We start from the raw sequence: 15,213 nt of genomic DNA, 5'->3' as shown, positions 1-15,213 counted from the left end.
CACACACTACAGCAGTAGCATCAACCCGATACAACACCAGCCAGTCTGAATGATTTTCTTACCCTTCCCCTTTGTCACTAACCTCTCAACATTTGCAGATCTATCTGAAGGGTCTGGGCAGGTATAAGCAGTATAGTGTTGGAGCTTCCACCATATTGCTTCCACCTTACAAGCGATTTGGGACGTGCTGAACCGGTCTCCTCTTCCCCCACAATAATCAGTCACCTGAGCTTAAGATTAGACTAGTGCAAGATGATTGGTGGAGACCATTGTAATATTATGACTTGTTGCTTGTGCTTCCTCGCATAGGCACAATCAATATGGGTCCCGGTCCATACATCACAGAGCATTGACATGAATGGCTTGAATGTTCATTCTAGTCATTCTATTTCTATGATAGAGACTAGGTTTGCTATCACTAAGGTCACGTTATGCTCTCTCTATGGTTCAGCTTCCATACTTCAGGCCTGGTCTGTAAATGGATCTGATATGTTGATGAGTTCCTATTGTTCTTCACAATGAGACATGGATGGCATAGCTATATATGTGCTATATCATACTGTAGTTATCTTTGTGTTGAATGATAGGTACAGTACCAACTCAACCTATACATTCAAACCTGCTTATAAATGACATACTTAGTGAAATAGCTCCAAAGCGATCATGATGATAATGTCATCATGATCGCACAGAGTTGCCTCTTCCAGTACAGTATGCTGTAAAAGTCAAACTGATCTGGGGCAGTATGTATCAAGCATCTTGGAGAAGGAGTGCTGATCTAGAATCAGGTCCCTCCTGTTCATTGTATTCAATTTGATCTAAAAGGCTAAACTGATCCTAGATCAGCACTTCTTATCTGGGACATTTGCTACATATGGTACATTCTTCTGAGACGTTTGATACTCACAGCCTCAGAGATTTACTCAGGTATGGCTAACTAAATATTTTGAAGATTGCCAATGGTATATCAGTGAAAATGTTCTTTCTGGCTTCGAGTCAGAGAGAGCAATATGTCGGCTTATGGACTCATGTTATACTAATTCCTTCCATGGTTGTCTCAGGTGTTTTGACCTTCAAAAGCACAGTTACAAGAAGGTTCCTTTCCTTCCCATAGTATCATTCCAACTGTCCCATCATCATCATCATCATCATCACAGGATGTTGATTCCATCCCCAAAAATGTCCAACAGTTTCATGCATATCATTATGCTCTTCCATTGAACAACAAGACATAATCAAGTATGACAAGAGTGATAGCAAATAAAGTTAATCACATAAGACCATAAAACTCCTCTCAGTTTCTCTCCCCATCAGTCTCAGTGTCCTTAAGCACATTATCTACCACCCTGCAGGGGTCTACTCCAGTGTTTCTCAGCCTTTCATACCAACCTTTTTATTATCTTAGAGACTAGCAGGTTATCTCTTGTGTCAGAGACTGACAAGCTATGGTCTTTACTCCGTGGGGGACTGCAAACATTAAGTCAGTCAATCATCGCACCGACCGAAAGTCCACATCTCACGGACCAGCGCCTGTCCATGGACCAAGTTGGACCAAGTTGAGAAACACTACACAGGTCTACCTGGAGTTGCTGGTCTCTGCCAGTCTGTTGTTCATGATCCCCAGAGCGCCCACTCCTCCAGAGAACCCGTTATGTCTCGAGCCGCCACACACCGTCCTGGGATAACCGTTAGCAGACTCTGATAACTGCTTCTGCATGAGGGCCAGTGAGACCTTATTCGAGGCCGTCAGGTCCTTCATTGAAATCATCTCTCCAGAGAGTCTGCGTCCTCCCCCCTCCGTGTCGCTGTCGCAGGGTCCCGAATCCCCAGAGTCGGGCGGGCGTCTGATTCCGAAGCGGCCCTTACGGATTCTCGACCCGGGCCGGATGGCGTTGCGGCGCCCCAACGGGAAAGAGTTTGACCTGATGTTGCACCGCTGGCAGCACAGGTTCTGAAGCATCCAGTTGAGCACCTGAAGGAAGGAAGGAATCTGATGTTAAAATACAGATATAGTTACAGATAGAGGTGGCTCAGCTAACTGAACACAACAATGCATCAAGGATTAAAAATACAATACTGTCGACAGACTTATTTCCATTGTGCTCGTTGTTCTACATCTACCTGTTTGATGACGATGGAGATGACGTTGAACAGAGAGTAGATGCAGCACACGCCCATGAGGATGAACAGGCAGTTAGCCAGACGGTACAGCGGCTGGTACTCATAGTCCGCTCTCTGGCTTGATACCAGGTCCCCGAAGCCAATGGTGCTGACAGGGGAGGAGGTAGAGAAAAAAGGGGAGGCGGAGTAGAAGGAGGGAGAAGGAGGAGGAAGAGAGAAAGAAGGAAGATGAAGAGGAAGAGGAGGAGGGGAAGAAGAAAAATAAAAACAAGAATAACATTACTTTCTTGCCTTTTGTCTTTTTTCTATCCCAAGCCCCTTGAGACTAGGGCTGCAAAATTCCAGTAACTTTCCACAAATTCCCCAGTTTTCCAGAAATCTGAGGATAGCTGAATATTTCCGGCTAATTCCCTCCTAATTGCAGGAATCCTTCAAATTGGATTTCTGGAAAACCAGGGAATTTTGAGAAAGTTGCCAGAATTATGCGACCCTACCCAAGAAACACAAATACACACACCCAGCGAGAGGTTGAAGAACAGGCCAGCCACAGTGCAGTGCCTTGCTCATGGGCACAGGATATGATATCATGGATACTCTAGGATGCCAGCATTTCTCTGAGACTCAAGACTCATACAGACAGCCTTCCAGCCGGTTGCTGGCTGGCCCACTTCTCCAACCTCCGACCTCTAGTAGACTACCTTACCTAAATGTGACGAAGCAGAAGTAGAGTGAGTCCAGGTAGGCCCATCCCTCCACAGGGGTGTACATGGCTGAGGCACAGCAGGAGATGATGATGGCAGACAGCCCCAGGATCAACATGACGTGGTAGACCGACGGCTTCCACCCCGGGAACGAACACGCCGAGAAGTCATGGCGGATACCCGGCGGGAGGAGGCCGGAGTTCCGGATGCGCCGTTCCCTCACGGCCTTCATTACCACGGCCAGGAGGGTGATAATGCGTTCCAGGAAGAGGTTAAAGAACAAGATGGTGGCGGCGCAACCAAGGAGACCATAGAAGATCAGGAACACCTTCCCTGCCACCGTCACCGGGGTGGACATCCCGAAACCTACAGGGGAAGACAGAGAAAGATGGGGTTAGATGGATGGATTGACTGATTAATTCCAGAAGATGAAACTACTAAAGGCTCAGAGGAAGGCGTCCAACACACCACAGCATTAGTATTTGTGTCTATTTGTCCGACCCTAATAAACCTTGAAGATCCCTGCAGGCATCTGAATGCTCCATTTCTGCGGTAGACACCATTTACTGGCATGGGGTAAGATGTTTTTTAGGTTAGGCTCTACTCTGTCTATTAAAAGACTTTGGTGCAGTACCAGCATTTGACGAGTTCAATGAAGTGAGTGATATTTCACTATTTAAATATCTGGCAACGTCATTCAATTAGCATTCTACTCTACTAAAAACATACCTTCTCTGGAGAAGGTCATCAGTATTTGGGAGGCTGTGTGTGTAATGCAGTAATGAAGCTCAGCTCTGTAACTGACTGACATTTCTGCTGTTGATGCACGATCTGGCCCTTTGTTCTGTCTACTCATTTCCTGGTCAATTCAGGTCAGTGTGAAAGCTAAGTGGAGATGGTGACGAGAGAAGAGGATTAGCTGTCAAACATTCGTGGGGTGTGTGTGTGTGTGTGTGTGTGTGTGTGTGTGTGTGTGTGTGTGTGTGTGTGTGTGTGTGTGTGTGTGTGTGTGTGTGTGTGTGTGTGTGTGTGTGTGTGTGTGTGTGTGTGTGTGTGTGTGTGTGTGTGTGTGCAGCATGTGTTAAGTTATGCAGGAACAAGAACAGGAACACTTCCTATCTTGGGAAGTGACAGGTCAGAGGTTAGAGACAGACTGCAGCTTACTGACGTACACACTCACGCACTCTACCTTTGAATTATGTGAATCAGTACATAACTGATTGGATAAGAGATTGGCTTGGTGTACTCAGTCAACCAATGAACAGAGAACAGGGAGATCAGCAAGTTTGTTTCTGGCATATCACATTTATGTAAGTATTCAGACCTTTTACTCAGTACTTTGTTGAAGCAACTTTGGCAGTGATTACAGCCTCGAGTCTTCTTGGGTATGACGCTTCAATCTTGGCACACCTGTATTTGGGGAGTTTCTCACATTCTTCTCTGCAGATCCTCTTAAGCGCTGCCAGGTTTTATGGGGAGCGTCACTGCACAGCTACTTTCAGGTTCCAGAAATGTTAGATCGGGTTCAAGTCCGGGCTCTGACTGGGCCACACAAACGACCTGAAGCCACTCCTGCGTTGTCTTGACTGTGTGCTTAGGGTTGTTGTCCTGTTGGAAAGTGAACCTTGGCCCCAGTCTGTTGTTCGGAGCACTCTGGAGCAGGTTTTCATCAAGGATCCGTCTGTACGTTGCTCCGTTCATCTTTCCCTTGATCCTGACCAATCTCCCAGTCCCTGCCTCTGAAAAACATTGACACAGCATGATGCTGCCACCACCATGCTTGACTCTAGGGATGGTGCCAGGTTTCCTCCAGACATTACGCTTGACATTCAGGCCAAAGAGTTCAATCTTGATTTCATCAGACCAGAGAATCTTGTTTCTCATGGTCTGGCAGTCCTTTGGGATGTCATGTGCCTTTTACTGAGGAGTGGCTTCCGTCTGGCCACGCTACCATAAAGGGCTAATTGTGGGAGTGCTGCAGAGATGGTTGTCCTTCTGGAAGGTTCCCCCATCTCCACAGAGGAACTCTGGAGCTTTGTCAGAGTGACCATCAGGTTCTTGGTCACCTCCCTGACTAAGGCCCTTCTCCCCCGATTGCTCAGTTTGACTGGGCGGCAAGCTCTAGGAAAAGTCTTGGTGGTTCCAAACCTCTTCCATTTAAGAATGATGGAGGCCACTGTGTTCTTGTGGACCTTAAATGCTGCAGAAATGTTCTGGTACCCTTCCCCAGATCTCTGCCTTGACACAATTCCGTCTCGGGGCTCTAATGACAATTCCTTTGACCTCATAGCTTGGTTTTTTGCTCTGACATGCACTGTCAATGGTGGGACCTTATATAGACAGGTGTGTGTCTTTCCAAATCATGTCCAATTAATTGAATTAAACAGGATGCACCTGAGCTCAATTTTGAGTCTCATAGCAAAGGGTCTGAATACTTATGTAAATGAGGTATTTCTGTTTTCATAAATTTGCAAACATTTCTAAGAAGTTGTTTTTGCTTTGTCATTATGGGGTATTGTGTGTAGATTGATGAGGGAAAAAAACGATTGAATACATTTTAGAATAAGGCTGTAACGTAACAAAATGTGGAAAAGTCAAGGGGTCTGAGTACTATCCGAATGCACTGTATATACACTACGCCTCTCTGCAAACACGCCTTCTTTGATCTTGTTGAGAAGGCAATACTTATTTAAATTAGGTAAGAGAATATTATGTTACCATTGGTGTATTGCATTTTTCCCAATTGTTTACACACTAAAACTGGCCCATGAAGCACAATGACCTAAACCTGTAACTAATTTAGCAGAACCATACACCAAATCTGCAATACTACTGGCACATGTTTTGCTTTACATTCAGATTGCAATTCTATAACAAACATTTGGCAAAACACAAGACACAATTCTCTACTTTTGGCACAAACTTCAAAATGAAAATCTATTGTCTGCAAATGAAAAGCAACACTGCTTAACAAGCTAAGCTCAATTACCAGTTACCTTTCACTCTTCACATGTGCAATCACTAGTTGCGTAAATTTGCAATTTGCAATCAGACCTTTGGTATGGATAAGTTCCTTGGTGTCCACATCACCAACAAACTAGAATGGTCCAAGCACACCAAGACAGTTGTGAAGAGGGCACGACAAAACCTATTCCCCCTCAGGAGATTAAAAATATTTGGCATGGGTCCTCAGATCCTCAAAAAGTTTACATTTGTACCATTGAGAGCATCCTGATGGGTTGCATCACTGCCTGGTATGGCAACTGCTCGGCTTCCGACCGCAAGGCTCTACAGAGGGTAATGCATACATCACCGGGGCCAGGCGGTGTCAGAGGAAGGCCCTAAAAACCTACCCTAGTCAAAGACTGTGGTACCGGAGCGCCAAGTCTAGGCACAAGATGCTTCTAAAAAGCTTCCACCCCCAAGTCATAAGACTCCTGAACATCTAATCAAATGGCTACCCAGACTATATGCATTGCCTCCCCCAACCCTCTTCTACGCTGCTGCTACTCTCTGTTATTACCTATGCATAGTTACTTTAATAACTCTACCTACATGTACATAGTACCTCAATTACCTTGACACCGCACATTGACTCTGTACCGGTACCCCCTGTATATAGCCCCGCTGTTGTTATTTACTGCTGCTCTTTAATGATTTGTTATTCTTATCTCTTACTTTTTTTTAGGTATTTTCTTAAAACTTTATTGGATAAGGGCTTGTAAGGAAGCATTTCACAGTAATACAATACCTGTTGTATTCGGCGCACGTGACAAATACGATTTGATTTGAATACAAGGCCACAGGTGAGAACTCCTGTGTTTGGAGAACAATGGAAGTGAACTTGGCAGAGAGAGGTGGAGGTGGAGGAAGACCGAGAACAAGAACCAGGAGAGTAGTCTCTGATGATATTCAGACGACTGTGGTGGACCATGTGCTCAACCTGACATTGACCTTGAGAGAGAATGGGCAGAGAGTGCAGCACAAGCTGAGTCACTTCACCATAGCATCCATCATCCAGACGTTACAAAAGTTAGAATAGTACTGCAGACATTGGACCTACAGTATCTACTGCTTTTACTACTTGACAGTAGTTCAACATAAAGCACAGTAAAGATTGTAGATTCCAATACATGCTGTAAGGGGCACCAAAGTAAATGTTTTGTGTATTACTGTATGTATGAAATTGGGAGCTATACTAGTTTGTAACATGTTTATGTTGTATGCTATATTACTGTAGTATTACTGTAGTGTTACTGTAGTGTTACTGTAGTATTACTGTAGTGTTACTGTAGTGAATGTAGTGAATGAAGTGAAGTAAAAGTAAAAGTAGTCGCAAATATGAAGAGCAAATTTAAGTACAGATTCCACAAAAAATCTACTTAAGTAGCACTTCAAAGTATTTTTACTTACTGTAAGTACTTTATATCATTGCTTATGAGCACAAGAGTGTTGTTTTTTTGCAAAACTGTAAGTCATTTCTCATTGCTTTCACAGACAATGCTAAGCACATTTTTGCGAAATAGTTAACACAACTCTCTACAAAAGAGCAAAACTCAGTTGAGTAAATCATGACAAACAGATGGCAGGTAGCCTAGTGGTTAGAGCATTGGGCCAGAACCCGAAAGGTTGCTGGATCAAATCCCTGAGCTGTCATTCTGCCCCTGAGCAAGGCAGTTAACCCACTGGGCGCTGAAGACGTGGATGTCGATTATGACAGCCCCCCCACACCTCTCTGATTCAGAGGGGTTGGGTTAAATGCAGAAGTTGAATACATTCAGTTGTACAACTGACTAGGTATCCCCTTTCCCATTGTGAAAATGGTAGTGTAAAATAATGCCATAAGACTGCAGGAAATCCAACAGCAAATGATTGAAAACCCTGCCGTCTTCCATAACATCAGAGTGAGTTTATCAACCATAGCCCTGCATCCTTCAGAAACACCATCTCCGGATGAATCACATCTACAGAGTCCCATTTGAAAGCAATTCCCAAAGAGTGAAGGATAAACGGTATGAATATGTGCAAGTAATGTACTAGTATTATACTCTTGAAACATTAGAGAACCATTGAGGTTGCCAGTGAAATTTACAATACAGTATTTACTGTCATTTCAGAGAAACATGGAGTTGGGTGCAAGTCCCATCCCCCAGGAACTCATATCCATAGATGAGGCTGGATTAAATTTAGCAAAGATGAGGAGGAGAGGAAGGAACATCATTGAGGTGCCTGGCCAGCGCGTGGGAAATGTCACCATATACACATCTATGAGCCACAATGGGGTCCCCCCCACATGCCACCCTTGGACCATACAACACTGCCCATCTCCTTATTTTCCTGAACACCTTACATGACAATGTTTTTCAACCAGAGCAGGGCCAGGTAATTATGAGAATCATATGTATGTTCTAATTTGGGACAACTTGAGCTTTCATCAGGCTGCTCAGCTTCGCAACTGGTTCCATAACCATCCAGGTTTACAATTCTCTATTTCTCACCATATAACCCATTTTTCAATGGCATTTTTCATTTAACTAGGCAAGTCAGTTAAGAACAAATTCTTATTACAATGACAGCCTCCCAGGGAACAGTTGGTTAACTGCCTTGCTCAGGGGCAGAATGACAGATTTTTACCTTGTCAGCTCAGGGATTCGATGCAGCAACCTTTCTGTTATTGGCCAAACGCTCTAACCACTAGGCTACCTGCCGCCCCATTTAGGAGGAGTTTTTAGCATGGTGGTGGAAGGTGTATGATCACAACCCCATGGAGGAGTTGTTTCAGCATGGTGGTGGAAGGTGTATGATCCCAACCCCATGGAGGAGTTGTTTCAGCATGGTGGTGGAAGGTGTATGATCACAACCCCATGGAGGAGTTGTTTCAGCATGGTGGTGGAAGGTATATGATCCCAACCCCATGGAGGAGTTGTTTTCAGCATGGTGGTGGAAGGTGTATGATCACAACCCCATGGAGGAGTTGTTTTCAGCAGGTTGGTGGAAGGTGTATGATCACAACCCCATGGATGAGTTGTTTTCAGCATGGTGGTGGAAGGTGTATGATCACAACCCCATGGAGGAGTTATTTTCAGCATGGCGATGGAAGGTGTATGATCACAACCCCATGGAGGAGTTGTTTTCAGCATGGTGGTGGAAGGTGTATGATCACAACCCCATGGAGGAGTTGTTTCAGCATGGTGGTGGAAGGTGTATGATCCCAACCCCATGGAGGAGTTGTTTCAGCATGGTGGTGGAAGGTGTATGATCACAACCCCATGGAGGAGTTGTTTCAGCATGGTGGTGGAAGGTGTATGATCACAACCCCATGGAGGAGTTGTTTTCAGCATGGTGGTGGAAGGTGTATGATCACAACCCCATGGAGGAGTTGTTTTCAGCATGGTGGTGGAAGGTGTATGATCACAACCCCATGGAGGAGTTGTTTTCAGCATGGTGGTGGAAGGTGTATGATCACAACCCCATGGAGGAGATGTTTCAGCATGGTGGTGGAAGGTATATGATCACAACCCCATGGAGGAGTTGTTTTCAGCATGGTGGTGGAAGGTGTATGATCACAACCCCATGGAGGAGTTGTTTTTAGCATGGTGGTGGAAGGTGTATGATCACAAACCCCATGGAGGAGTTGTTTTCAGCATGGCAGTGGAAGGTGTATGATCACAACCCCATGGAGGAGTTGTTTCAGCATGGTGGTGGAAGGTGTATGATCCCAACCCCATGGAGGAGTTGTTTTCAGCATGGTGGTGGAAGGTGTATGATCCCAACCCCATGGAGGAGTTGTTTCAGCATGGTGGTGGAAGGTGTATGATCACAACCCCATGGAGGAGTTGTTTTCAGCATGGTGGTGGAAGGTGTATGATCACAACCCCATGGAGGAGTTGTTTTTAGCATGGTGGTGGAAGGTGTATGATCACAACCCCATGGAGGAGTTGTTTCAGCATGGTGGTGGAAGGTGTATGATCACAACCCCCATGGAGGAGTTGTTTTCAGCATGGTGGTGGAAGGTGTATGATCACAACCCCATGGAGGAGTTGTTTTCAGCATGGTGGTGGAAGGTGTATGATCACAACCCCCATGGAGGAGTTGTTTTCAGCATGGTGGTGGAAGGTGTATGATCACAACCCCCATGGAGGAGTTGTTTTCAGCATGGTGGTGGAAGGTGTATGATCACAACCCCATGGAGGAGTTGTTTTCAGAATGGTGGTGGAAGGTGTATGATCACAACCCCATGGAGGAGTTGTTTTCAGCATGGTGGTGGAAGGTGTATGATCACAACCCCATGGAGGAGTTGTTTTCAGCATGGTGGTGGAAGGTGTATGATCCCAACCCCCATGAACGTATGGCCCTTCTCCAGGCAATGGCCTGTGGTGACATTCCAGCAGAGTCCTGTCAGGGGTGGATGTGTCATGCCAGAAGACATTTCCCCCACTGTCTGGCCAAGGATAATATTGCTTGTGATTGCCTGTGAAGTTGATGAAAATCTGTGGCTGGACCAAAACAACAGACATGACCGATTTTGTTTTCGCAATGGAGTAGTTGTTTCTTGACTTATGATTTAGATTTGATTGTATTTGACAGTTTCTTTATCTATTCCGTACAATTGATCTAACATACAGTGCAGTAGTACAAATAGGCCATTTTTCTTCCTTGGCATTTGAAAAATATATTTACTGTGTGTTTTCATTTGTACTGTATGTGTGCTTACAGTATGCTGTTTGACATGTTTTGATTTGTACTGTATGTGTGCTTACAGTATGCTGTTTGACATGTTTTGATTTGTACTGTATGTGTGCTTACAGTATGCTGTTTGACATGTTTTGATTTGTACTGTATGTGTGCTTACAGTATGCTGTTTGACATGTTTTGATTTGTACTGTATGTGTGCTTACAGTATGCTGTTTGACATGTTTTGATTTGTACTGTATGTGTGCTTACAGTATGCTGTTTGACATGTTTTGATTTGTACTGTATGTGTGCTTACAGTATGCTGTTTGACATGTTTTGATTTGTACTGTATGTGTGCTTACAGTATGCTGTTTGACATGTTTTGATTTGTACTGTATGTGTGCTTACAGTATGCTGTTTGACATGTTTTGATTTGTACTGTATGTGTGCTTACAGTATGCTGTTTGACATGTTTTGATTTGTACTGTATGTGTGCTTACAGTATGCTGTTTGACATGTTTTGAGTCACGTTGAAATATAAAACTTCAACTTTTGCATTTATGTTCCGTCCTTGTTTGAGTACACACAAATAATATATAGTATAACAACAAAATCTTAGTCTTTACACTAAAATAATCAAATCAAAGTTTATTTGTCACGTGCGCCGAATACAACAGGTGAAATGCTTACTTACAGGCTCTAACCAATAGTGCGGAGAATAAAAAATAAAAAAACGTGTGTGTGTGTGTGTGTGTGTGTGTGTGTGTGTGTGTGTGTGTGTGTGTGTGTGTGTGTGTGTGTGTGTGTGTGTGTGTGTAGGTAAGTAAAGAAATAAAACAACAGTAAAAAGACATTTGAAAATAAGAGTAGAAAGGCTATATACAGACAACGGTCAGTCAGGCTTATTGAGGTAGTATGTACATGTGGGTATGGTTAAAGTGACTATGCATATATGATGAACAGAGAGTAGCAGTAGCGTAAAAAGAGGTGTTGGCGGGTGGTGGGACACAATGCAGACAGCCCGGTTAGCCAATGTGCGGGAGCACTGGTTGGTCGGGCCAATTGAGGTAGTATGTACATGAATGTATAGTTAAAGTGACTATGCATATAAGATAAACAGAGAGTAGCAGCAGCGTAAAAGAGGGGTTGATGATTTCTTTAAGGAATGAAAAATAATAAATTCATCAAATAAAAACAAAGTAATATATGCAACTGTAATGTTGTATTATTTCATAGTCAGTTCCTATGTTTCTATTGATGTCGACCCAATGTTGACCTGACAGAGACAATGGAATCTTTTCAATGTTTTGGCAATTGAAACTTCACTATTTTTGGCTTTGGAATTTCCATAAAAAAAATTTTTCGGTCATTATTTTATAATGCATTTAACGTAAAATAAATGAATATCGAACCGAAAAACCAAAATCGAACCGACCTAGAAAAGCACTAATCGCTCAGCACTAGGATAATGTCACCCTATCCCCTTAATAATCCACCTCCTGACATGGAGGAGGGGACCAGTAACTTTATGATCAAACTTTATCAATGTAGAAGCAACAGTCATTTTTCACACTTTGGTCATCATACTGGTTTTATCCAAATATCATCACATTTCATGAAGACATGATTCTGATTGTTCATGACCTTTACATTATTTTTCCATTGTTGTCTTTTTGTGTCTGCATCCCAAATGGCAGCCTATTCCCTACACCGTCTCTGGTCAAAACTAATGCATTACAGTTGGAAAGTATTCAGACCCCTTGAGTTTTTCCATATTTTGTTACGTTAAAGCTTTATTCTAAAATGTATTAAATATTTGTTTTCCTTCATCACTCTTCACACAATAGCACATAAAGAGAAAGCAAAAACAGGTGTATAGACATTTTTGCAAATGTATTAAAAATAAAAAACACAAATTCCTTATTTACATAAGTAATCAGACCCTATGAGACTCGAAATTGAGCTCAGGTGCATCCTGTTTCCATTGATCATCCTTGAGATGTTTCTACAGCTTGATTGGAGTCCACCAGTGGTAAATATAGTTGATTGGACATGATTTGGAAACACACACACCTGTCTATACAAGGTCCCACAGCTGACAGTGCATGTCAGAAAAAAAACCAAGCCATGAGGTCGAATAATTTTTATTTTATTTTAAATGTAACCTTTATTTAACTAGGCAAGTCAGTTAAGAACAAATTCTTAGTTACTTTGACGGCCTACCGGGGAACAGTGGGTTAACTGCCTTGTTCAAGGGAAGAAGACAGATTTTTACCTTGTCAACTCTGGGATTCAATCCAGCAGACTTTCAATTACTGGCCAAATGCTCTAACCACTAGGCTACCAGCTGCCCCAAGGTATCCAAGAGCACAGTGGCCTCCATAATTCTTAAATGGGAGAAGTTTGGAACCACCAAGACTCTTCCAAGAGCAGACCACCCAGCCAAATTGAACTATCAGGGGAGGGCCTTGGTCAGAGAGGTGACCAAGAACCCGATGGTCACTCTGACAGAGTTCCAGAGTTCCTCTGTGGAGATGGGAGAACCTTCCAGAAGGACAACCATTTCTGCAACACTCCACCAATCAGGCCTTTATGGTAGAGTGGGCAGACGAAAGCCACTCCTCAGTAAAAGGCCGATGACAGCCCGCTTGGAGTTGGCCAAAAGGCACGTAAAAGACACGAGAAACAAGATTCTCTGGTCTGATGAAAGCAAGATTAAACTCTTTGGCATGAATTCCAAGCGTCACGGTGGTAGTATCATGCTGTGGGGATGTTTTTCAGAGGCAGGGACTGGGAGACTAGTCAGGAATGAGGGAAAGATGAACGAAGCAAAGTACAGAGAGATCCTTGAGCTCCAGGGCACTCAGGAAGGTAAAGGTTCATCTCCCAGCAGAACAATTACCCTAAGCACACAGCCAAGACAATGCAGGACTGGCTTTGGGACAAGTCTCTGAATGTCCTTGAGTCGCCCAGTCAGAGCCCGGACATGAACCCGATCCAACATCTCTGGAGAAACCTGAAAATAGCTGTGCAGCGACGCTCCCCATCCAACCTGACAAAGCTTGAGAGGATCTGCAAAGAAGAATGGGAGAAACTCCCCAAATAAAGGTGTGCCAAGAAGACTCAAGGCTGTAATCACTGCCAAAGGTGATTCAACAAAGTACTGAGTAAAGGGTCTGAATACATATGTAAATGCGATATTTCCATTTTAATTTTAATTTTATTTTATACATTTGCAAAAATGTCTATAAACCTGATTTTGCTTTTTCATTATGGGGTATTGTGTGTAGACTATTGAGGGGGAAAAAACAATTTAATAAATTCTAGAATAAGGCTATAACGTAACAAAATGTGGAAAAAGTCAAGGGGTCTGAATACTTACCGAAGGCACTGTACATAGGAAATAGGGTACCATTTAGAACACAAGCGATTTCTTTCTCTGTTCTATCCTCCTCCCAGAAAGCCCTCTGTTCTATCCTCCTCCCAGAAAGCCCTCTGTTCTATCCTTCTCCCAGAAAGCCCTCTGTTTTATCCTTCTCCCAGAAAGCCCTCTGTTCTATCCTCCTCCCAGAAAGCCCTCTGTTCTATCCTCCTCCCAGAAAGCCCTCTGTTCTATCTTTCTCCCAGAAAGCCCTCTGTTCTATCCTCCTCCCAGAAATCCATCTGTTCTATCCTTCTCCCAGAAAGCCCTCTGTTCTATCCTTCTCCCAGAAAGCCCTCTGTTCTATCTTTCTCCCAGAAAGCCCTCTGTTCTATCCTCCTCCCAGAAAGCCCTCTGTTCTATCCTCCTCCCAGAAAACCCTCTGTTCTATCCTCCTCCCAGAAAGCCCTCTGTTCTATCCTTCTCCCAGAAAGCCCTCTGTTCTATCTTTCTCCCAGAAAGCCCTCTGTTCTATCCTCCTCCCAGAAAGCCCTCTGTTCTATCCTTCTCCCAGAAAGCCCTCTGTTCTATCTTTCTCCCAGAAAGCCCTCTGTTCTATCCTCCTCCCAGAAAGCCCTCTGTTCTATCCTTCTCCCAGAAAGCCCTCTGTTCTATCCTCCTCCCAGAAAGCCCTCTGTTCTATCTTTCTCCCAGAAATCCCTCTGTTCTATCCTCCTCCCAGAAAGCACTCTGTTCTATCCTTCTCCCAGAAAGCCCTCTGTTCTATCTTTCTCCCAGAAAGCCCTCTGTTCTATCTTTCTCCCAGAAAGCCCTCTGTCCTATCCTTCTCCCAGAAAGCCCTCTGTTCTATCCTCCTCCCAGAAAGCCCTCTGTTCTATCCTCCCAGAAAGCCCTCTGTTCTATCCTTCTCCCAGAAAGCCCTCTGTTCTATCCTTCTCCCAGAAAGCCCTCTGTTCTATCCTCCTCCCAGAAAGCCCTCTGTGACTATCCCCTCTAGTCATTACAGTAATAAATTATACCAATGTGATGAGCTTCACCCTTTACGACACTCACAATGGGATTTTTGACCTTGTCGTTGAAAAGTTTGTATTTAATAGGGCAGAAACACACACTCATGGAAGCAGGCAGAAACACACACTCATGGAAGCAGGCAGAAACACACACTCATGGAAGCAGGCAGAAACACACACTCATGGAAGCAGGCAGAAACACACATTCATGGAAGCAGGCAGAAACACACACACACGCACACCCACAACCACTGCCACTTTCACTCTGACAGGCGAGTTCGAAAACAGTATAATTCACACACACACGCCTCTCATATTACCAGAT

General features: G+C 43.9%; 1 protein-coding gene across 1 annotated transcript in view; it reads right to left on the bottom strand.

Moving 5' to 3' along the window:
* Positions 1-1,576: 1,576 nt before the first annotated feature.
* Positions 1,577-15,213, bottom strand: part of LOC139375682 (potassium channel subfamily K member 12-like) — a 47,079-nt gene continuing 33,442 nt past the window's right edge. The window contains exons 2-4 of the mRNA XM_071117489.1: positions 2,825-3,188; positions 2,122-2,269; positions 1,577-1,972 (exon numbers count right to left, since the gene is read on the bottom strand). Of these exons, the coding sequence (XP_070973590.1) occupies positions 1,577-1,972; positions 2,122-2,269; positions 2,825-3,188 (908 nt within the window). The remainder of the gene's footprint in view (positions 1,973-2,121; positions 2,270-2,824; positions 3,189-15,213) is intronic.

This window comes from Oncorhynchus clarkii, chromosome 20 (genome assembly GCF_045791955.1).
Source record: "Oncorhynchus clarkii lewisi isolate Uvic-CL-2024 chromosome 20, UVic_Ocla_1.0, whole genome shotgun sequence".
Taxonomy (NCBI): Eukaryota; Metazoa; Chordata; class Actinopteri; order Salmoniformes; family Salmonidae; genus Oncorhynchus; species Oncorhynchus clarkii.
Note: the sequence above shows the minus strand (reverse complement) of the source record. Positions and strands in the feature narration are given on the sequence as shown.